This window comes from Dama dama, chromosome 11 (genome assembly GCF_033118175.1).
Source record: "Dama dama isolate Ldn47 chromosome 11, ASM3311817v1, whole genome shotgun sequence".
Lineage (NCBI taxonomy): Eukaryota > Metazoa > Chordata > Mammalia > Artiodactyla > Cervidae > Dama > Dama dama.
The window spans coordinates 1621213-1644775 of NC_083691.1; the positions used below are offsets into that span (position 1 = coordinate 1621213).

General features: G+C 61.6%; 1 protein-coding gene across 2 annotated transcripts in view; it reads right to left on the bottom strand.

The window, feature by feature from the left end:
* Positions 1-23563, bottom strand: part of COL5A1 (collagen type V alpha 1 chain) — a 144818-nt gene that overhangs the window by 16041 nt on the left and 105214 nt on the right. For both annotated transcript variants that reach the window (XM_061154202.1, XM_061154201.1), the window contains exons 38-62: positions 20964-21017; positions 20092-20199; positions 18320-18409; positions 18189-18242; positions 16871-16978; positions 14564-14671; positions 13552-13605; positions 12304-12357; positions 12100-12207; positions 11020-11073; positions 10816-10923; positions 9551-9604; positions 8015-8122; positions 7423-7476; positions 7095-7148; positions 6271-6324; positions 5651-5704; positions 4739-4846; positions 4581-4634; positions 4436-4489; positions 4074-4181; positions 2799-2852; positions 1918-1953; positions 1481-1534; positions 729-984 (exon numbers count right to left, since the gene is read on the bottom strand). In XM_061154202.1, coding sequence (XP_061010185.1) covers positions 729-984; positions 1481-1534; positions 1918-1953; positions 2799-2852; positions 4074-4181; positions 4436-4489; positions 4581-4634; positions 4739-4846; positions 5651-5704; positions 6271-6324; positions 7095-7148; positions 7423-7476; positions 8015-8122; positions 9551-9604; positions 10816-10923; positions 11020-11073; positions 12100-12207; positions 12304-12357; positions 13552-13605; positions 14564-14671; positions 16871-16978; positions 18189-18242; positions 18320-18409; positions 20092-20199; positions 20964-21017 — 2002 coding nt within the window. The remainder of the gene's footprint in view (positions 1-728; positions 985-1480; positions 1535-1917; positions 1954-2798; positions 2853-4073; positions 4182-4435; positions 4490-4580; positions 4635-4738; positions 4847-5650; positions 5705-6270; positions 6325-7094; positions 7149-7422; positions 7477-8014; positions 8123-9550; positions 9605-10815; positions 10924-11019; positions 11074-12099; positions 12208-12303; positions 12358-13551; positions 13606-14563; positions 14672-16870; positions 16979-18188; positions 18243-18319; positions 18410-20091; positions 20200-20963; positions 21018-23563) is intronic.

Consider the following 23563-nt stretch of genomic DNA (forward strand, 5'->3'; position numbering starts at 1 on the left):
ACTGTGAGATCTGCCCCCCGGACGGTGCAGAAGCAGCTGCCACCCATCATCTAGCAGTCACCGCGCACACCCTGGCCTTGGGCGGCAGCACGGCCCCCCGGGGCTTCCCAGTGGCCTCCCACTGTCCCTGCTGGGCCCACGGAGCCACGGGGCCAGACTGGTCCCCAGGGGCAGAGCTGAAGCGTGAGGGCCACGGGGCATGGCTCTGGGGACCCAGGCCTGGGAGCCCAGTGGTGCTCTGGGAACACTCCTAGAGGTTCACGCACGTGGGATCAGAGTCAACAGAACGGGACTGGCTTGCATTTTTATTGTGTCCTGGAGTCTAAGCAGTGCTTCCCCAGGTGCAACAGCAAACACCAGCCCGAGGACTCTCACTGACACGGACGGCAGCCATGGCCGGCATCACGGCCGTGCACGCACGTCCTGACGGGGATGTGTTTTACCCCCATTTACAGATGTGGAGCATCGGCTCTGGTCAGAGCAGATGACTGCCCGACAATGACTGAGCTCAGACTAGACTCCGCTCCATGCGACCCCACACCTCGACCTCTTTCCTGGGCTCCCAGGGCGGCTTCCCCTTCTCCTGTGATGCCTTGAAAGGTGACAGGGGAGAGGCCCCTGCACCCCCGTCCCCTCATGGAGGGGACCTGAACGAGGTGTGTGCCCACCCAGGCCTGGGTCCCTGCCACCATCCCCTCCGTGCATCCCCAGGCCCGCGGCCGCCCTACCGTCGGGGAAGTCAGGGTGGCAGAGCTGGAGGTCCTTGCAGGTGCGTGCGGGGTTCTGCGGCGTGCCCAGCGGCCTCTTCATCTGCTCGATCTCCAGCTTCAGGGAGTTGAGCGAGCCGAAGATCTCCTCCATGCCGTCCGCGTAGTCCATGTACTGCTCGCCCTCCGCATCGTCCATCAGCTGGCTGGCGTCAATGTTCCGCCGGGTCCTGGAGGCCTGGATCGGCAGGGGCTGGATGACCTCGCCCGGGGGGCCCTGGGTGTGGAAGAGGGCAGCAGTGCGTGGGGCAGGGCAGGGCAGGGCCCACAGCCAGGGCCGCTGCTGCAGGCTGGGCTGCAGGCGCCTGTCCATCTCAGCAGTCTTCTTCCCTTTTCTGTGTCACTGGAACATTCCACACGATCCCACGGGGTCTTGCCTAGTGCTGCCCGGCCCCCGCCCAACACACGCATGCATGCACACACACACATGCATATGTGTGCATACACACCTGTTCACACAGAGGTATGCGGGTGCGCAAACACACACACACACACACACACACACATGTGTGCTCACCCTTCATCTCTCCCCAGCCAGACTTTGGAGGGCGAGGTGCCCTGGGCTGGCCTGTGTCCGGGGACAGGCCCCGCCCCACCACACGTCACACACCCGGTTCAGAATGTTTTGGGATCGAGTCACACAAACATGCTTTCCATGATTCCCTCGGCATTAGGGGAATCCCCGAACTCCCGAGTCCTCAGGGGTTACTCACCGGTGGACCAGGGGGTCCTGGCTGGCCTGCCTCACCTTTCGGGCCAGTTGGACCCTGGGGAGAAAGAAACCAGAATCAGCCATGGTCACGGAAGCCTGACGGGACCTGTCCACCTGGAGATCCAGAACGATCCCCGGGAACACGTGGAGAGGGCAGAGGGGCCTGTCAAACATGCTGGGCGCCCCCAGCCCCAGATGTGAGAACCGGACAGCCTGAGGGGGAGCCTGGGGGACAGAGCCCTTCGTTGTGCGCAGGGAGCTGTGGTCTGTGGTGACTCAGGCCGGAGGCGGGCTCAGGGTAGCCCGGCCCCACAGGAGGGGCGTCAACCACCAGCCCCGAGAGGCAAGGGGGATGGGGGACCCCGGGAGGTTCTCAGCCCACAGCCTGCACCCCCTCCAACCCCGGGCCCGGGGGCTGGTCAGGGCGATGCCACTTACCGAGGAGCCCTTAGCACCTTTTGGACCAGGGGGGCCCTGTGGAGAGGGGCAGGGCATCAGCGGGGTTGGCCCCTTCCCCCCAGGCCCCCGGCTGTGACCCACACCCCCGCAGCCCCGCCTCCCTTTAGCCCTCCTCCTCCGCCCTTGGCCCTTCCAGGAGTCTGAGCTTGTATCTGCTTCACAGGGAGGCAGGTGGGGGAGTGCTCACTCACATGGAGGCCAGGGGTCCTGTGGGCCCCAGCCCAGCCCCCCATCCTCCGCGGCAGGGAAATCGCAGCTCAGGCAGCCCAAGTGAGAAGCAACAGGGGCGTGCTGGCCTCGGAGGCCCTGACGTGGAGCCCCCGGCCCCTCCCGACAGCCTGCCACGGGGCCAGTGGCAGAGAAGCTGGGGCCACCTTGGGCCACGTGGACCCAGGCCCGGGTGGAGCTCAGAGGTCGACTGGTTTTGGGTGAGAAGCAACTCAAGGCTCAGGGACGTGTCCTGGGTCTCCCAGCTGCAGGGGGAGGCCCCAGGCTGGTGCCTGGAAGCCGGGACCCCAGCTCCTCATGTCCGGGCCAGGCTGGCCCTGCGCGTGCAGACAGTGAGGGGCCAGGAGGGACCGGCCGCTGTCCTCACTGTCCCCAAAACACCTACAGAGGACTGTCCACATGCCCTAAAATGCCTGGAGATAGAGGCTCGCCCCCAGCTCCCACACCTGAAATCAGGGCCCAGTGACCCACTTCCTGATTTCCATCGCTCAGAACTCGGATCAGGGATAATGAGCAGAACAACCCAGGGGGCCCGCAGACCCCACTCTGGGGCCCCACAGCTTCCCCGTGACCACTCCCACCCCGCTCCCCCAGAACAGCCCAGGGAACCACCCACCCCTCCAGATACACACCGGCAGGCCAGGAGGACCCGGGGGGCCAATCGGGCCGGAAGGACCGGTGATACCCTGAAAGGAGCAGAAATGCGGTCGTCATCGCCCGGATAGGGAGGGAGCCTGTCCTGCAGCCTCGTCCCCTGGCTCTCACTGGCCTCCTCCCACAACTCGGACACGTGTGAGCAGAACCCTCACTCCCTGCAGGGCCTGGTGGGGCCTGATCACCTGCTGGGAGGCCGGGCACCCCGGGGCCGCTGCCCGGCTGGCCTGGAAGGACCCCCGGGGAGCCTGAGCGTGAACCTCCCTCTAATGTCCTCGTGTGAACCATCCCCTCCAGGTCCTGTCTGGCTGGCTGCTTTCTGCTCCCGCTGGGGGTCCACCCCAAGCACGAGCGCCGGGCAGCGGGCAGAGAGCGTCCTGGGGCCCTGTCTCTTCCGTCTGTCCACCCAGCCTCCCAGGGGCTTCCCCACAGTGGAGCTTGCATTCTCTGACTGACCCTCACTCCTGGTCTAAGTGCCACATGTGCACACACATACACCCAGTGTGCTCAGGCGTCATCTCCAGGGCGTGCCACATGCACACATGTAAGGCATGTACACATGTGTGCATGCACATACACCCAATGTGCTCAGGCATCATCTCCAGAGCCTGCCACATGCATGTATGTAAGGCATGTACACATGTGTGCAAGCACATATACCCAATGTGCTCAGGCGTCCTCTCCAGGGCCCGCTGCACGCACGTGTGTAAGATACACCTGGCTAGGGCAGCGGGGGTTCACAGGCTGCAATGAGGCCCCGTGGCCTTGTTGTGGGGATGGAAAGGCAGGCCTGCCAGGTCCCCCCACAACCCCACGCACACCCCCGCCCCCCCAGCTCCCCGGCCAAGGAATCCACTGCCAGAACTCCTAGGTGCAGGCGGGCAGCCTCGCAGGCTGTTTTCCTGGCTGTGGTTTCCCGGGGGCTGGTTCCCAGGGAAGTCCAGGGTCAGGTGTGCATATACAGGGTCAAGGGGGAGCCAGGATACAGCTGAGCGTCGTCAATGACCCCAGGATGTTCAGCTGGGACAGAGGGTCTTTCCGAGTGTGGCGGGAGGCGATGACCTTCACTGCGGAGGCCAGCAGGACCGTGAGGGCTGCTCAGGGCCTGGGCTGGGCTCCAGTTCCGCCCCGTCCCCTGTGCGCCTGGGTGAGCCCGGCCCTTCGGCTGCTCCTGCCCTGACCCCACGGACAGGGGACGTCCTTCCGGCTCTAACGAGCCTCGGGTCTTTGGACACAGAGCCTGTTCCACGCACCTGTTCTCCCTTAGGGCCCGAGGAGCCCTGGGGGCCAGGGAGACCGCGGTCACCCTTTTCTCCCTGTTCGCCTGGAGGTCCGATGAGCCCGATCAAGCCTGGGTGACCCTGTGGGAAGGAAAGGGGCATTTGCGGTGGCAACGCCCCGCATCCGGCCCGAAGCTCCTGCAGGGGAAATGTGCCCGGGGCTGGCCTCGACAGCAGGCAACGGCCGGGTCTCCAAGCCACACGGAGCTGTTTCCTTCATGTCCCCACCCCGAGCAGGTGATGCATGGGGGGAAGAGCCAGACCTTGTCGGGTTGGAGGCACAGGGTCTCAAAGGGCCCGCGCTTCAACCACACAGGCGCCTACAGCCCACTCACCTTTTCCCCTTTGGGTCCAGAGTCTCCTTTGAGGCCGGGGAGTCCTGGGGGGCCCTGTGGGGGAGGCGGGGGGCTCAGAGTTCTTGTCCCCAACCCCGCCCTCTGCCACCTCCTCTGGGGGCCCCTGGGGAACGTCCTGACTCACCATGGGTCCTGGGGGGCCATCGGGGCCCGGGGCTCCAGGGAGACCTTGTTCACCCTGAAACACAGTCGACCCTGCACATGAGCCCCACCCTGGCCATCCCCACGCCCCTCCCTCAGCAGCCGCCCCGCCCCAGGCCCAACCCCCCCGGGGCCACTCACCACTGGGCCAGGGATCCCTCGCAGGCCATCGGGCCCAGGCTTCCCGGGGGCCCCCTGGGGGCCGATGGGGCCAGTCTTCCCAGGAGGGCCTTCCAAGCCGGCTTCTCCCTGCAGAGAGGGCAGAGTGGGGCCCCGACGCTTGAGGCTATGGTCACCCCCGCCCAGAACCACCGCTCAGAAACCGCGAGGAGCCTTGGTGAGAACCCTGCGTGCCCCCAACACCCAGGGGCTGCCCCCAACTTTCCTCCCTGTAGAGGCTGCCCAGCCCCATCCTCCACCCACTGAAGACCTCAGTCATCCAGGCTCCAGCCGCCCAGCCACCATGGCAACCACGGCGGTTACAGCCAGCTCGGAGCTTAGGGTGGACACGCTGCATGTCCTGAGCAGACGGGGGCTGGGTGAGCTCCACCGTCTCAGTCGACGCTGGGGCACCTCCACTCCAGGAGGAGGCACCCAGACCCCACCCAGAGCTCCTGGGCAGAGCGGCCACAAGGGCTCTGGGTGCTGGGCTGCACCCTAACCTCACCGCAGGGCACCCCACCCTCTCCTCTGCCCTGCGGTGGGTGCTGTCACCGTCTCTGCTTTGCAGGTGAGGCAGCCAGGCCCGGCCGGGTCAACGCCAGGCCCGAAGGCGCCCGGCATGGGCCTCCCCTCCCCCAGGCTGGCGGGGCACATGACCTGCAATGCCCGGCCAGGGACCCCCAGGCTGGAGGCACAGCCCAGCTGCCCCTGCAGAGGACGGGCTCTCCGCCCAAGTCTGCAGAGAGCCGGCTCCCCTCCGCATGTTCAGCATCTAGTCCCTCTCCCGCCGCACCCCAAGCGGCCACCGTGCCCTTGGCCCACCCTGGAAGGTCCATGCACGCTCACGCCACGGTCACAGTCATGGCCGCAGCCGGGCTGAGAAGCACCTACCTTGGCTCCTTTCTCCCCCTGCCTGCCTTCGGGACCTGCGGGGCCGGGCGGACCCTGGAAGGTGTAAGAGGGCAATGCGTGATGAGTGGGCTCCCAGAAGCCAAAAGGGCAGCTGAGCACGTTGGGGGCACAGGCCTGGCAGGGCTGTGGGGCTGCTCCCAGGCCTTCAGAACAAGGCCCAGGGCCTCCAGTTCCAGAAAAGGCCAGCGGGCTGGGCTGGGAAAGGGGCAGGCACTCCGGTGGCCCCCCTTCCTGCAAACTCAGAGCGGCCGCGGTCACCGCAGGCCAGCAACGGATGGTTCCATTTGCTGGATGATTCAGTTTGCTTGCTCTGACTTTTCTAAAGGTCTGACCCGGGGGAAAGGGGCTTTTTCAGCTTCGTGGGGGAGTTTTTTCTCCCATGACAGCCGTCACTGAAGGTGTCCACAGTCAGCTCATCCTGAAAGGAGCAACGCATCAACCTGGCGGCTCTGAGATCGGATGCTGTGGCAGCAAGCTGAGCGGGGAGTGTTTCAAAGAGAAGCCCATTCCTCCTCCCTGGGGCTGCCCAGGGCCCCAGGGTCCGTGCAGGGCGGGGGAGGGGCAGTCTTCGTGCAGGGGCGCCCAGCAGCGTCACGTACCCTTTTTCCTGGAGGCCCAGATGGGCCTGGCTCACCCGTGGGGCCTGGTGATCCCTGGGGGGGGAGAGAACAGAGCGTTTAGGAACCAAGGATGTTAGCTAAGACCCGGCAGGGCTGGGTGGGTCCAAGGCTAGGAACACACAGAGCTTTCAGTCCGTCCTCGGCCAGCCCTGAAACTGCCCATCTCATCTTCTGCAGAATCAGCCCTGAGTGGGGGTGGTCCCAGACTGCCCTGCCCTGCTCTCAGGCTGCAGTAGTGTGGGGGCCCACCCCACCTGCAGCTCTGCTGCGTCTGGGGAAGGTTCCCAGCAAGCCGGCCAGCACCCCTTCTGCAGAGGTGGACCCTGGGTCACAGACCAGGAAGTGGTAGAAGGGCAGACATCTCTCTGGGGCCCTAAGTCGGTGTTCCTAAGCAGGCTCGAAGCAACGTTTCAGAAACCTGGCATGAGATGAGAGGCAGGGCCAGTGTGAGCTCAGCTTCAGAGGCTCTCGTGGGAAGAGCCTTTTGAGGAGCATGTCTGAACCCACCCGGCAGAAACAGGGATCCTGACGATGCAGGGTGGACTTCTGGCGGTGGGGGGCGGGGGGGGGAGTCGCAGACACCGGACTTCGTGTGCAGAGCCACCGTCGGGCCTGGGGGTACACTTCCCCTTCTGGGAGGAGGGTCCTCAGCTCACAAGGGTCCTCCCAGGGAGCTCATGGCCCCCGTGGTGGCTGGGTCACTACTCTAAAGCAACTGGGTGAAATGAACAGAGCAAGTTGCAAAGCCTGACACCTCCCCAAGAAGCTGCATCAGGGGCCCCAGAGGTCCTGGGTGGACTCACCGTTTGCCCGGGTTCACCGTCGTCTCCTTTGTCGCCAGGGGGACCATCTTGACCCTGTGGGACCAAAAGCAGGTTCCTTCTGCGCCCTTGACACACCCGAACCAGCACCCACTGGCCCCCAGTCCCAACCGAAAAGCCCAGCTCCACCCAGGGGTGCCCGCCCAGGGAGCTCGGAGGGGCAACGCCTTTCCCTGCACACTCCTCAGAGCAGGGGTGAGCACCGGACCCTGAGCAGAGGCAGAACAGAAAGCAACCAGAAGGGAAAGACGGGCCTGGAGGCAGGTCACGGGCTGTGGGGACCCCCAGCTCTGCACCCTCGAGCACCTACCGCAGGGCCGGGTTCTCCAGGGGGACCGGGATCTCCGGGAAAACCGACGGGGCCCTGAAACAGAGTAGAGAAGCGCCGGTCACCTTCCCAGAGTGCGCAGGCCTCACGGGGCTGCATCCACATGGCCAGCCCATGCCTCCCGCCAGCCTGGCACCTCAGGGCCCCCCAGAGCAGGTGGCTCCCCCCAGAGCATCATTCCGTGTGCGGTGGGCCACGTGGGGCCGCTGCTCGCCTTCCGGAGGCCTCGGAGGGCAGCCTCCGGCCCACACGTCTGCTCCTGGGGCCGCGGTGACCCTGATCCTGGACCCTGAACTCCAGGACTCGCTACTCTGCAGACCCTCCTGAGGCAGTGCGAGGCAGACTGCGGTGGGGCGGGGAGGGGCACAGAGCCCATTCCGTCCAGAAGGCTGCCCGGCCCACGGCCTCCGAGGTGTGCCCCCTCCCGGCCCTTCTCTCCTCCTCCCTCCTCCTCTGTTCTAGTTCAGGACCCAGGGGGTCACCCCAGACCCACAGGGGTCAGGCAGCTTCTGCACCCCCCAGGCCCGGGAGTGAGAAGGACCCGCTGAGAGCCCCAGTGTCCCTCGGTACTCACGGGGCTGCCTTTGGGACCGTCGTCTCCGGGAGGGCCCTTGGGCCCGGGGGGTCCAGCGGCACCGGAGGGGCCTGACTCGCCCTTCTCCCCCCTTTCGCCTTTGGGGCCCTGTGGGGAGAGGCGGGGAGCATGTTTCCAGAGCTGGCCTGCAGCCCGCCCAGCGCCGGCACCACACGGAGCCCTGACCGAGGCCAGGCCCCAGGCCCCTGCCCCTGGGGTGTCAGCTGCCTCCAGAGCCCCTGCCCCTGGCAAGTCCCCATGAGTCCGGCCCCACGGCACCGCAAGGGGTCTCAGGGCCCCACTGGCGTCCTGGGGCTTCTGAGGCCGAGGCTCGGCTTCTAGGTGACGAGGGCAGAGCTGCCTCCTGACGAGACAGCAGGCGTTGTGGACCCCCAGCAGCTGCAGTGACCCAGGCCACCCCCCGCACCGGGTGGAGGGAGCCCAGCACAGCTCTGTCCACCAGCCGCTCCCTGGGCCAGAGAGCTGCCCCCAGCGGGCCTCGAGAGGCCACACATCTGACCCGCAAAGGCCAGAATGTCCCAGGTCTGGGTGCACAGGTGGCAACACTGGGCCCCATGCTTGTGGAAGCCTGTGACAGAGCCCGGAACACCATGGAGAGAGGGGCAGCTCACGCCCGACTGTCCTGGGTGTTCATCACTAACATCAATGCGCACACACACACACACACACACACACACACACTCTCACAGTCACACACACAAGTACATGCACGCTCACACACACACACATGCACAGTCTCACACACACACATACATGCATGCTCACACACACATACACGCACACACACACACATGCACACTCACACACATGCACAGTCACACACGTACATGCACACACAGGTACATGAACGCTCACACACACATGCACACACACACGTACACGCACATACACATGCACACTCACACACGTACATGAACGCTCACACGCACACACGCGCACACACACACTCACACACGTACATGCACGCTTACACACGTACACGAACGCTCACACACACGCACACACACATGCATACACGCTCATACACATACACACGCACACACACATGCACACACATACATGAACACTCACACATACATGCACTCACACACACGTACATGCACGCTCACACACATGCACACTCACACACATACATGCATGCTCACACACGCATGTGTGCAGTCACACATGCACATACATGCACACTAACACACACATGCACACTCACATACACACACGCAGTCAGACAAACATGCATGCTCACACACGTGTACTCACACACACATGCACACACGCATGCACACACACATACATGCACACTCAGAGACACATGCATGCTCACGCACACATGCACAGTCACACACACACACTCACTCCCCACCACACTCCCTCTCTTTCCCAGCAATCCTGTGAAGGAGGCACAAGAGGAGACACATCTCCCATTCCATGGATGGGAAAACTGAGGTAGAGTGGGACCCTCCCACCAGGCACTTGTTCACACCACACCCCACCCCTCCCCAGAGCCCACTCACTCACCGGGGGGCCCCCTTCACCGGGAAGGCCAGGCTCTCCCGCTTCGCCAGGTTCACCCTAAGGAGGAAACGCAAATAGCAGTGAGGGCAGAGGTCCCAGCACCAGGCGTTCATCAGTCGTCCCTGACACTGGGCAGGACGGGGTGGGCTGGGGGGACGGGGGTGGGACAGCGGTCACCGTCCTCTCGGGAGCTCCCAGCACTGGAGGAGACACAGGTGAGGAGTCCGGGACACAGTGCTGGCAGTGACACACGTGGGCGGGGCGTGGAGAGAACGTGGGGTGTCAGAGGTGGCTCTCCCCAGGAAGGCACGCTCCCAGAGTTCCGGAGGACAGTCGGGAGAGGCCAGGGGAGGGGGCACAGCGGGCGGAGGCGGATGGAGAACAGCACGGCGCCCTGGGTCTGCCGGCTGGAGGGACAGAGCCGGGCGGAGGCAGGGTGTCGCGGGGGGAGGGGTGTCGCGGGCAGGAGGGGGCGCGCTCTGCAGCGGGGAGGGGGAAGACGTGCCACCCCCCAGAAGCTGCCCGCCGTCATGGGTGGGCTCAGCAGGCATGCTCCTCTGTGACTCTCCTATCATAAAAAGGGAGCAGCGATGGGACACTGGTTTCAACTGAATGGCCAGATGTCAGCAGAAAGTTCTGGAAGGTGTGCAGGGAATGCAAACGGACGGGCACACGTCCATCTCCTTCCTTTTATCCCAAGAAGCTGGGATTGGTGCTTTAAAATAGTGTGAACTCCTGGGCCCAGGAGGAGTCAGACTCTGGTACCGTCTTGCCCACCACTCACATGTGTGTAAGGCATGTACACACATGTACACGCACACACACTCAATGGGCTCAAGTGTCATCTCCAGGGCCCACTACACGCACGCATGTAAGGCATGTACACATGTGTGCACACACATACACCCACTGTGCTCAGGCATCTGGCATGAGCTGGATCAGATGACGAGGACCTGGGGTTGTGAGATGACAGGACTTGAGGGAAATGGGAGCTGAGACAGGAGCAAGTACACATGTCAAGGACAGACAGCCATGGCTGTCGGAGCCGAATCTCGGAGCGGGGGTGGTGGCCTTTGCTGGGGGTCGCGTTGTGGGAAATCCCGCACATGCTGCGGTGGGCGGAGGGCGGGGCTCCCAGGTCCACCGCACGGTCCTCCAGGTTTGAGATGCATGTGGCAGGAACAGGCCAGCAGTGCACCTGCGTGTCTCCACATGCACACGCACACACACGCACACACGCGCCAGGACAGTCACGGGGCGTGCGTCACCTTCTCTCCCACGGCTCCGGGGTTGCCTATTCCGCCGGGGGGTCCTTGCGGCCCGTCCGCACCTGGAGCTCCAGAGGGTCCTCGGGGGCCGGGGGGACCTGGCGGGCCCTGGAGGAGGGGAGCCATTGAGCCCAGAGGAAAGGCAGGCCTCCCCCCAAACACCAGCTCCACCGCGGCCCGTGCCCCGCGAGCAGCCCCACTCACCATCTGACCCACGTCGCCCGTCTCACCCTTCTCTCCGGGAGGTCCTGGCAGACCCTGAGAACAGGAGGCCATCAGGCATGGCTCCAGCGCCCCCCCCAACCTCCGCTGCCTCCCAGCTGAGCGCCCCCAAAAGACTTGGGGATGTGCATTTCAGCTACTCATGGGGACGGCTCCAAGATCCCGTCTCAGAACTAGCCCGAGAAGAGAATCCGAGAAGTGGGCAAGGATTTATGGACAAGGTGCTTATTGCGAGTGTCCCATAAAACAATAAAGTCTAATGAGCCGCCAGCAGGGAGCTGCCAGAATCAATTATGTCACCTCCATATGCTGGGACACAGGCAGTGACTAAGAGTCATGTTTTTGAAAATAAATAAAAGGTGACATGTTCAAAGAATATTTAATGGCATTTGACGTGACTTGTAACATAACAGGAAGCGGGACAGCCTGGTCCGAATGTTCTATACATGCAGCATGACTCAGATTTTGTGGAAACCAAACAGAATGATGCACATGCGTGTGTGTGTGTGTTTGCACACGGGCACTTAGACGGTGTGCACTTCCATGCACTCAGGAGCCATTCTGGTTCCCTTTTCGAATATCTATCAGTATTTTCCAACATTTCTACAATGAGCAGGAAAACAAACGTCACAGGATGAGAGAAGCGAGCATGGGTGTGTCTGGATTTCTGCAAATTCACAGCTCTTCAGGTGTGTGGAGGAGCCCATGAAGCTCTCCTCAGTAATCCCATTTTTTAAAATTTTTATTGGCCTGCAGTTGCTTTGCAACGTCACGTTAGATTCGACAGTACAGCAAACTGAATCAGCTCTGTGCATACACATATCCCCTCTTTTTTTGACTTACTTCCCAGTTAGGTCATAGAGAGCTTAGAGCAGGGTTCCCTGAGCTATACAGTAGGTTCTCATTAGCTAATACCTATTTTACACAGAGTATGGATGGTGTATGTACGTCAAGAAGGGAGGGAGCAGGAGGGGAGGGCAGGGGAGGAGGTGTGAGGGCGGGGCGGGGCACAGCAAAGATGCGGGGAAATCAACCCAATCATTGTGCCAACTCCGCTCTTACCTGCAGCCCCACGGGGCCCGGAGGCCCAGGGAAACCTCTCGGACCTTCGTCGCCTTTCTGCCCAAAGAGGCCCTGCTGGCCCCGAGGTCCTGGCTCGCCGTCGGCTCCCTGCGGGGAGACGGATGGGCATGCTGAGGACCAGAACTGGAGCACGGCAGCTCGAGGGGTCGGCGTCTCCGAGGGCAGTTAGCCGCGGATACTCACGGAGGGGCCTGGCTGTCCAATGGGGCCTTGGGGTCCTGTAGGCCCTGGGGGACCCTGTGGGAAGAGACAGAGGTGGTGGCCTCCTGAGTCGCCGCTGAGGCCACTGGGCGTGGGGGCCGGTGGCCCAGCTCATCCGGGCCCTGCCCACGCGGGGCCCGCCCCGGCCAGGCTGCAGCTCTGGAAGGCGAGAGGCCTTGGGTCCAGCCCTGAGCGTGTGCGGTCGGGGGCGGTGGGGCGGCCGTGCTGACAGTGCCAGGGGCCCCTGTGCACCGCCTCAGCCCCGTCACATGCCCACGACTCGGGCCGCGGAGACCCCGCTCAGAAACGAGTCGGGGGCTCCCGCACGGCTGAGCGAGGGCCTGACTCTGAAGGCCACGCCTGGCGCCCCACGCCGCCCCCAGGGCGCCCCCAAGCACGTTCCACTGTTGGCCCAGGGAGCGCGGGGGAGAGGCCGCGCTGTGCGAGGAGCCTGACGCGCCCCGGCCAGCAGGGATGCGGTCCCTGCCCACCTGGGAACACACACGCCGGCGAAGAAGCCCGCAGCGCAGGCCTCCTTCCACGGCCCCGGGAGGAGCCGCAGTCAGGTGACACGGCTTGCGCAAGAACACACTAGTATTTCTCAGCAGAATTTTTTTTTAGGGAAAATTAAGAGGCATTTGGTCAGGGTGCTGCTGCTGCTAGAATATCCCACGGCCCTTGGTGCTGAGGGGCGGTGACTGTGTCCGTGGGACCAAACACCTCAAGGACAAACACACTCCATCTGCTTTACTTCACAAATTCTGTGAGGGCTTCCTGTTCATCTGGTAATAAGGGATTGACTTACAGACGTGTGTTACAAACACACACACGTGCACAAAGGCATGCACATAAGATTTCAACGGGGGGAAGCCCATGACCGGGTTCCCACTGGTTACAGGTGTGAATGTTCGTATCTCGTTGGTGATGAGTCGCTCAGTCGTGCCTGACTCTTTGAGACCCCATGGACGGTAGCCCACCAGGCTCCTCCGTCCACGGGATTCTCCAGGGAAGAAGACTGGAGTGGGAACCTGTTGCCTCCTCCAGGGGGTCTTCCCGACCCAGGGACTGAACCTGTGGCTCCTGCTGCATGCCCTGCATTGCAGGCAGATTCTTCACCACTGAGTTACCAGGGAAGCCTGGTCCCCTTGTAAGGGTGGTTAATGCCAGTGAGGACAGTGCCCCGAGCCGAGCACATGGCCCTGAGCCGTGGCTGCCCCGGGGACCCCTTACCTGTTCGCCTTTGTCTCCCTTGCTCCCCTTCTGTCCCGGCTCCCCAATCTCTCCCTGCGGGGAAACGGGAAAGACCCGTCAGATGGTCCAGTGACCGCTTACACGTTCTCTGCTCCCTGTTAATTAATTTTTCTCAGAGAGTAAGAACCATTTCCTCTCCAGGGGGACCTCTAACTTTCCTAAGATGAAACATTTCCATATATTAATTTGATTTCCTCTTTAATAAGAGAGCTGGAAGAGATAAGACCTTGATTTTACACTTTGCGGGATTGTAGTAGATTTGAAAGTGTGGCAAAAAATCATAATGGAAATATTTACTTTGTCAAATAGGATGACAGGGCAGTGTAATAAAGACAACTCAATCACTATGCCTCCAGAACTATTAAAAACCCTCAGTGCTTCCACTGTGCCGGGCTGTCTCCCACCCCGAGAGGCCAGGCGTCAACACTGCAAAGGTGATAAAAGCCAGAAATGTCACTGGAGAGTTCTCACAAATGGGGAGCTAAACCAGAGAGCAGAATTCCTCTGATTTCATTAAATGGAGAATACAATGCTACAGTAACTGCATCAGATTATAAAGCATATTCCTAGCAAAAGGGGGCCTTGATGATTCTAGTGGAGACATTTAAAAATAGATACTGAGTAAAACCTCATTAAACTCGGCTCCACAGATTTGGAATCTGAAATGATTTAGAGTACTTCTCCTTGCTCCGGCTGCTACAGCAAATGTCTTTGATGACATCAAAACTACACGAGAAGAAAGCACTGTCTGAGTCCCCTCAAGCATGTCAGAGATTTCGTTTGTTACCGCCATTCGGGAGCTATCCCAAAATCGTCTGCTAACGCCAAGAGCACCGGATGCGCAGTACGGGGTCCCTCTGTCACCAGAGCGCCTACAGCGCCTGCGTCCCTTGGTTTAAAAGGACCCCCGTCCAGCTCCGACCTGCAGACGCCGGCCAAGCTGGGCCATGCAGGGTTCCAAGACAGGGTGGGGGCTTCTCCAAATTCTTACCTTGTCTCCGTCTTCACCAGGGGGGCCCACAGGGCCAGCGGGACCGGGGAGCCCCACGGGACCCTGCAGACCGTCTCGGCCAGCTGGGCCTTGTGGACCTTTCTCGCCCTAGAGAGGAGAGGGGATCACTGTTCAAAGGCAGCTCCATCGTGGGAACATCCTGCCAGCAGCTCGTCCCCCGGCGAGAGGCCCACAGGCGGGAAGCGGGCGGCTCCTGGGGAGGGACCATCCCCCAGGTCCTCATGGATCTGCCAGACGCGCCAGCGGCGGCTCCGAGTCCAGTCCTGTATCACCGGACCCATGCACCTCCGTGGCTAACCCTCGCCCATCCTGGGAGGGCCTCCTCTCTCCCAGATGGGACAGAGGCTCATTCGTAAGCAGTAGAGCCGGATCCACACCAGGGCAACCCCATTCCGGGTCCAGGTGGGCGATCGCCCGAGTCAGTGGCCGGGGCGTCTGAGCTCTGGCTCTGGCCAACTTGCTCATTCTCCCAATTTTCTACTAATACCACCCCCCCACGCCCCCCCGAGCAGGAGCAAAAGCACCTGCACACACACACGCAACACACACACACATGAACAAACACACACATGTGCACACACATACACGCATGCGCACATGTACACACGCACATACACGTGTGCACAAACATGCACACACATGTACGCGCGCGCACGCACGCACACCCATCTTCCTTTCCTCACAGTTTTGGTTCACTTTCCTTATGGTCCCCTTGCTTATCCCAAATGATCCTTACTGAGTTCTTGCTGTATCTTACCAGCCATGTGCTACTCCGTGAGTGGCTGGCACCTTCTCACCCAAACTGGGATCCCCGTCTCCCAACAGAACCGGGAATGGAACCGGGAGGGGAGGCGGACAGGAAAGTGAGCGGTCTCATGGCCCCTGGCGGGTCTCGCCGCAGCCGCCCCCCTCCTGCACCCTCTTCCCTGTCCTGCGGCACATTCACGCCCTGCTCCTCGACTGAGATCCCCTGCAAAGGCCCTTCCTCAGTTAAGCCAGAACAGGCAGACAGTGGCTCGGGTGGGATCTTCCAGCCGACATGACACCTGACCTTTGCTCGGCCTTTTCTCCTCGGGTGGCTGTGCTGCGAATGTGATGAGCTTTTCACAGACGGTGCCACCCTGGGAGGTTTCTGCTCAAGCCCCGACTCTCCTGAAACAACGAACCCGAGCCACATCCACCGGGCTCTGTGTGCTGTGTGTGGGCTATGTGCGCTGAGTGCCTGAAGGAGAAGGGGCTTGGGCAGAATCCTGGGGGATCTGCGTCCTGCAGGCCTGCGGGACAGACCGGACACCTCAGAACCGCCGATGACGTGCCGGACAGATCGGCCAGGCACCCACGTGTCCAGCGTGGTTCCCGTGCGGACTTCTCGGCCGGGAAGGCAACCAGGGCCCTCTTGCTACCCCCGAGCCGTGGGAAACCCATGAGGAAAACCACCCTCTCTAACAGAACTCAATCCTCACAGGTGTCTTCACTCAATGGGACATCATCCAGGTAGCCTGTCCCCCTGGACCTCAGACTTCTGAGATTTGGAATTTGGAAGGGAGCTCTGAGCTGGAATCTTTGTCTCCATGGCCGACTGAATGTGAGGGCAGGTGGGCGTCTGCACAATCATGAGGCACACGTCAAATGTGGCTGGGGTGAGGGTTCGTCTGGGCAGGAAGGGGCGTTCGGGGAGACACTGGGGGAGAGGGGCTGGCAGTCAGCTTCCCAGGGCACGTCTGTCTAGACAGGAAGGGTCTCTAACCCCCTTCATGGAAGCCGAGACACCAGACCGGCCTCCGCCCCAAGCGCTCACAAAGCCTCCGGGCGGGGGCAGTCACATGCAGGCTCGGCAGGTGTGAGGCGTCGGCTGTCGGGGGTCTGGGAAGAGGTTGCTTATCTTCTCATCGGGTTGCCTGTCCCTTCTCTTCTCCACACCTGCCCCCAGACCCACACGGCAAGCACCACCCCAAATACCCACCTTGCCCCTACGCTGACCATCCTCTTGGGCCGGGCCCCAGGCCACGTTTGGACAGAGTCTCCACGCGCCCCCACCCCCGGCCCTGGCCTGCATGTCCCAGGGCACAGACATGCAGGCCTGACCAGGGAGCCTGGCCCGGACACTCCCCGAGCACCCCTCCAGCTCAGACCACTCTGGGGAAGCATCTGGCCGCCCTGGGACCTCAACCGTGACAGCCAGGCACAATCGCAAACTTCAGCACCCACCCCCTCCCACAGACCCCAGGGAGACGCCCAGGAGGGCAGCCCACGGCAGGGACCCAGCTCCTCCGGGGCAGTACTCACAGGAGCGCCTTTCTCCCCAGCCGGCCCGGGGGGCCCCTGGGGGCCGGGTCTCCCTGGAATTCCGATGGGCCCGGCAGCACCGGCTGGGCCTCTCTCCCCTGGAGATCCCTGGGCGAGGCAAGAAAGTGGTTTATTTCAAAGGCTCTCCAACTGCGTGGGTACGACTTCCTGAAGCCCCACAACATCAGACAGTGCACCCCCTCACTCTAGAGCCCGCCATAGCTCCCCAGGGCCCTGTGTGAGCACAAACTATCGGGTCTAGCACTTGAGGCTGTTTCTGAGCCCCTCCCACAATCCCGAATCCGTGCAGAGCATCCGAGGACACCTCCTCTGTAAGTCCCGGCCCAGAGGGACCTCTTCTGGGACCCTGGCACCTACTCAGCCCTGTGGGCTCCGCCTGCCCCCGGGGTGCTCACTGGCCGCCCGGCTGCTCCATGCTGTCCGTTTTATGGGGGAGGCTCTGGCCCCGGGCCAGCACTGACAGGTGGGCACCTGGACTAATTCTAGGGGTCCAGCACTGAGGGACCCCGGTTGCCCGGGAGGAACCCTGTTCCCGACCTTTATCAGAAGAAAGACGACTTTTCACCTCACTTCCTCCTGCCTTCCCCATCGTCCCCCTCAAACAGCCCCTAACTCGGGGGGAGGGTGTCATTTCATGGTCCACCCCCAAACACAGCCTGGGGTCGGGGCCGCTCCTGAAGCCCCCCACGTGAGCAGATGAGCGGGGGCTGTCGGATGGGCCCTGTTTTAAGGGGGAAGTGAAGCAGATGTCACGTTCCCATAAAGAGTCAGACAAGAGCGCGGGTCCGTGGGCATAGCCTCACGTGGCCCCGGAGTCCCCCAGACCGCAGCCTGGGGTCTCAAAGGTCTGAATCTTTAGGCCTCGGGTAGCTGAATCTCACGGTTGGGAGGGACCACTTAAGGAAACAGCCCGGCTCTGGGGGCCGGGCCCCCGCCTCTGCTGGGTCATCTGTGCCCTGAGCGGCCTTGGGCGTGTGGATGGCCTGGCTCGGGGGCTGGAGCTGTGTGTGTCCGTCCGGGCTGCTCCAGGCCTGGACCCACGCTGAGCACCTCCACGGGCTTGGGGGGACCCCTCAGGCCTGGTCCACACTCCCGGCCCTCCGAGTTCCCTCACACAGCATGGCCCCTCCCCGGGCCACATCCATCCCAAGCCCACCTCCTCCAGCACAGCCTTCCCAGGACCCCCGGGGGACCACCAGGGCCGGTGTGCATGCTCCCCGGCCCCGGGACCTGCCCTTCTGCAGAGCGGCTTGGAGGAGAGTGGGGGAGAGGCTTTGTGCGGGGCCAGAACACTCACCGCGGGGCCTGGCGGGCCGGGGGGGCCTTCACTGCCTTTCAGTCCAAGCGCCCCCTGCAAAGCAACGAGGTGTGAACAGGGCACTGTGGAGGGTGGACATCCAACCATCCCCCGGCAGACCTCTCACTCACCACTGGACCAGGAAGTCCTCGGTCTCCAGGGAAGCCTCGCAGCCCGGGGGGACCGTCTTTTCCAGGAAGGCCGGCAGGGCCGGGGTCACCCTGGAATCGGAACCACAGGTCAGATTCAAGTGATGCCCACGGCCCAGGTGGACGGGAAGCCGGGTGGGGCCTGGTCTTCTAGATCCACTCGGGACCTGGGCTGGAGCGGGGCTTCCCGGGGTCACGGCTTTAAAAGGAACCTCTGGGTCTTGACTTGCTTCACTGGTTTTTGGGTCTGGGCGCTAGAGCATGGCCCAAGCTCACACCTGGGAGCCTGCACAGCCAGCTGGCCCCGCGTGTGGCGTGGGGACCGACTCGTGATCTGTGGAGTCCTGCTCCCCACCACTTCCTTCGGGGCCGCGGCGGCCTGAGCGGGGCTGAGGACTTCTCGTGTACCCGGGGATCCTCGTAAAACGCTCAGGTGAAGAACTCCACATACCCAGGGATCCTCGTAAAACTGGCTCAGGTGAAGAACTCCGTGGCCAAAGCATTGGAAGCTTTGCCCGAAACGACTCTTCACTCAAGACACTTGTCTCAAGCCTGGACCACGTTTTCTGAAAGGATTCCCTGTCTGACCATGAACCTTCCCTGAAGTTCACTAAGGCTGTGACATCTTCTAGGACTTTCTCTGGGGTCCCACGTGGGAGCGTAGGGCGTCCTTTACAAACTCAGCCAGTTCTCTTTATGGCTGAATGGCTGTCTCTACGTTATACACACACACATATATGTACAAGCATACACACATATGCACAGGCACGTATATATGTACTCCATCATACATGCCTGCATACATACATACATGTGTGTGACCTTTTCGCTCCTTGATTACTCTTCAAGTTTACTTTCCTGTATGTGGTCACGCAAAGGGCTGCAGAACTTATCTCTCCTGAGTCCCTCACTGAAAAGCTGAAAGAGGCGGGCTAGTCATCTTTATGCAAAAACATAGGATGTTACGACCACCAGCTTGGGGCACCCAGTCTGGGGATGGATATTTTTATTATTTATTCTTTCACTGATGCTTTCAAATCGTGGTGCTGGAGAGGACTCTTGAGAGTCTCTTGGACTGCAAGGAGATCAAACGAGTCAATCCTAAAGGAAATCAACCCTGAATATTCATTGGAAGGACTGATGCTGAAGCTGAAGCTCCAATACTTTGGCCTGATGCAAAGAACCGACTCACTGGAAAAGACCCTGATACTGGGAAAGATTGAAGGCAAAAGGAGAAGGGGGTGGCAGAGGATGAGATGGTTAGATAGCATCACCAATTCAATGGACATGAGTTTGAGCAAATTTTGAGAGGTGGTGGAGGGCAGGGAAGCCTGGCGTGCTGCAGTCCCTGGAGTCGCGAGGAGTTGGACACGACTTAGCGACTGAATGACAACTTTTCATGTCTTAAAGTGGAGAATTTTTTAAAGGGTCACTTTCCGCTAACTTCAGTTTAGACACATGAAGTGTCAGAGTTCTGTCCGTTTCTGGGAATGGGTGGGCGGCCACTTCGGGTGCCCTGGGGAAGAAGTGGTCCAAAGCCCCCCATCATCTCTGTCTGGGCAGCTGGTCAGCTCAGGCCCTCCTTCCAAGTGAGCAGAGAGGAGCTGAGTCCTTGGCCTGAGGGGGTGCATTGCATGAAGAGCAGCTGCTTGAGAATCACCCATTCATCAGAGAAAAGCAACGGAAAGACATAGACCAAAGGCAGAAACCGTCCCCAGGAAAGTCCGCCCGGGACGGAGGTCCCAGCCACTCACCTTCGTCCCTTCTTTCCCGGCCAGGCCCGGGAGCCCCTGTTCACCGGGGGGGCCCGGGGGCCCAGGGTGGCCACGCTCGCCCATGGGACCAGTTTCCCCGGTGGGACCCTGCAGGGAAAAAGCGTGTCAGCAGGAAACACGTTCCAGGGACACGCAAGAAAGTAACCTTCTCTGCCCAGTCTAAGGACAGGCTGGTTGCAGAGGCGAAGGGCCACTGCGAGCCCACCAGACGGCCGCCTTCCTTGGAAGGTGGTCTCCTTCTGTAAAGGCCGAGCGAGAGCAAAGCGCTCCGGGCGAGTGTTCACCAGCCGCTGCCTGGCCCTCACCGTGGTCCTGCGTGTCGTCTCCGATGGAGCCGGCAGGGCCTGCGTTTCCTGAGCCTCAGGGGGGAACCCCCGTGCAGGGAAGGGCGGGGGGCGCACCCTCGTTTCCTGGGTCAGTATCTTATTTACCGCCACATTAGGAGCGGACTTTCTGGGAAGCAAGGTGACTGCACCCCGCTTGGCGGCCCTGAGCCTGCAAGCCCATTCTCGCACAGATCCAGGTTAGAATGGCAGCCCCGGGCACTGGATGCAGGGCGGGAAGTCAGGCTGCGTGGAGCCCAAGGGTTGGGCTGCCTGGAGGGCGGAAGCCGGACTCCCCGAGCCTGCCTGGCTCTGCCCGCTCGGTCGGCGTCACGCGATCACTCCCCCCTCTGCACCTGCTCTGCTACAGGGAAAGCACCTCTGAACAAGCACTCCAGGCCTTGTGACGCCCCCTGGCTGCACCCGCACCCTGAGGATGTGGGGATCTTCCGCCCCGAGCGTGACCGTCTCTCCCGAACGGGTGGGGACCCGGGACGACCAGAGATGCCAGCGGGGGCTGTGTCTCACCTGAGGGCCGACTACACCCGGGGGGCCTGGAGGGCCGGTCTTGCCTTGGAAACCCTGCAAAGAGAGAGTCAGCCAGCTGAGACGGCTGAAGCGGCCAACAGAAGCTCACCCCCAGCTCCCACCCCACCCCAAAACAGTGGACGTCCCAGACCTCATTTAAAAAGGCCATTTCTCTTGTTCCACTTTGCATGAATTTAGGAAGGTCAGGAAACCAGACAGGTTCGTTTCACTAGCTGCTTCCATCACCCCACTTTGCGCTGAGAAATACACTCTATAACCGTTCATCTTCCTCATGTCACTAAGCGTCCACTCTCTGAGCAGACTTGGTGTCACAGCCACTGGAAACTAGACTCGGGAGCCACCTCTGGGCTGTAGCTCATTAGAGACTTTGTGGGGACTGTCCTGCTGGTGTCGCCAAGGCCCTGGGGCAGGACAGGCGGTGTCATACGGCACTGATTAAAATCCGGAAGCAGCAGGGACCTGCCGCTTCCACAGTGCGGCAGCTGGGAGGTATTCTTAGCTCGACTCAACAGGAATCGCTCGTTTCTGCTCCGCTCGCTGGCACAGACCCGGCCGCCTGGCTGCTCTGCACACGCTCTCCCCCGGAGGCGAAGCTGACGGCAGAGCACCGCGGGTTTAATTTCCGGCACATCCACGGAGCTCGGCACGTGTGGACAAGATGCCATCTGCAGGTGCCACGTGATGCTGGGGAAGACGTGCAGATGCTACGCCCGGGAGGCTTTCAGTGGAAACTACAGCGTCCGGAGAGGGAAGCGGCTCATTTAAGGCCGCAGCAAGAGCTGCGGGGCCAGCTGCCCATGGGGCTGACGGGCAAGGGCCTCTGACACACCCCACGACGGCCAGCGAGCGTGCAGCTGAGGGACCCTTGATGCTCAGCCGCTGGACCGTGTGGACCCAGAGCAGCGGCAGTTTCAGGCAGTCTGGGAGGGCTCCCTCTTTGGGCCCAGCGGAGCTGCACGCACGGGCTGACACGGCCGCGGCCGAAGCAGCGTCCCTGCAGGCGGCCTGTGTGCTCAGCCATGTCCGACTCTTGGTGACCCCATGGACTGTAGCCCACCAGTCTCCCCGTCCATGGAATTTTCCAGAAGGAGTACTGGAATGAGTAGCCATTTCCTACTCCAGGGGATCTTCCTGACCCAGGGATCGAACCTGCATCTCTTGTGCCTCCAGCCTCGGCAGGCGGGTTCTTTACCACCAGGCCAGCTATAAAGCCCCCGCACTATACTCGATCTCAGCCGCAAGGCCAGCAGCCTTTACAGGGTCAGAAACAAGACACGCTGGACAGATGGAAGGCATCGCCCCCGCTCGGGGGGCTGGGCAGCAGTGCCCACATGAGGGCAAGGAAGGCCTGCCGTGTGGTCCACTGGGGGGACACCCATGCCAGCTGAGGCCGGGATTCGTCTCTAGCCCGCTGTGACAAGCTGGCTCCAGGCTTGCGTTTAGGAGTTTCCAGTTCTCTAACGAAAGCACAGGTCAACACCCCAAGGAGGACCTCTCTGCAGGGCGTCTGGACCGACCCCTGGAGGACGCAACACCCCCAGGCGGGTCCAGATGGGTGTGCCCCTGTGTCTCTGGGGGCAGCCAGGCGTGGCAGGGGGGGCCGGGAAGAACCTGTCCTACTTTCCCAGCAAAACAAGCGGCTTAATCACTCTGCCAGCTTCTTCCCAGAAGGCAGAGGGGACAGCGCACACCGTGAGATGAGAAACCTTCTGTCTGGTCCGCTCAGGAAAGCGTTAGAGAGAAATCTGCAAAGCTGGGGGAGTTTTAACTTTTCTCCATAAACAAAAGACCAAAGTAAACTGTTTATCAGTCACTGAGCACCAGGGAGAATGCCAGGACAGCACATTTAGAAGATGCTTCATCACCGTGAGCCAGAAAGGGACACAGGGATGTTTTTAAGCGGCACCAAGAGCTTATTAAGTGTGCTGCGATGGATCTCACTTCACGAGGGGACGGCTCCTCCTGGGAGAGTCCGTCAGGGGTCTCTGACCACACAGGCACCAGACTCAGACAAAGGGGCCTTCCCGTGGGCCACCCTCCACCACCATGGCGGCCAGGAGGTCACCAGGCACTGTGAACCCCAACTGTCCAGAGCGGGGATGCCCGAGGTCACCGCTGTGCCCACGCCCTTCCCAGGGACAGGCCTGGAGGGGACACAGCCTGAAGCGTGGTTGAATCCCCTGTGGCTCCTGGGACCGGGAAGTGATCCCAATGGTTTTTCTAGAACTAAAAAAGGTGGGCGTCCATTAAGTTCAGCTGTCGAAGACTGTCGCGGACACTGCTACATGTGAGGGCAAGGCCAAGGGGAGCCTGTAACAGCAGAGACGCTGGCCCTGAGCACAGCCAAGGGCCCAAACTCCAACCCGACCGGCCACCCATCCCCCTTATTGGAAAGGGGACTTGGGGGGAGCCATCTGGCTCCCTACCGTCCCCCCGAGGCCAGAAGGGCCGGGACGGACAGGGCTGGGGGCGGCAAAAAGTAACCGGACAAGCTGGAAGTGGAGGACCTTCCCAAGGAGCATCCAGTTCAGACACGCGTGGCGTGCGCTGGGCCGCTCTCCGACCCTCCCAGAGGAGGC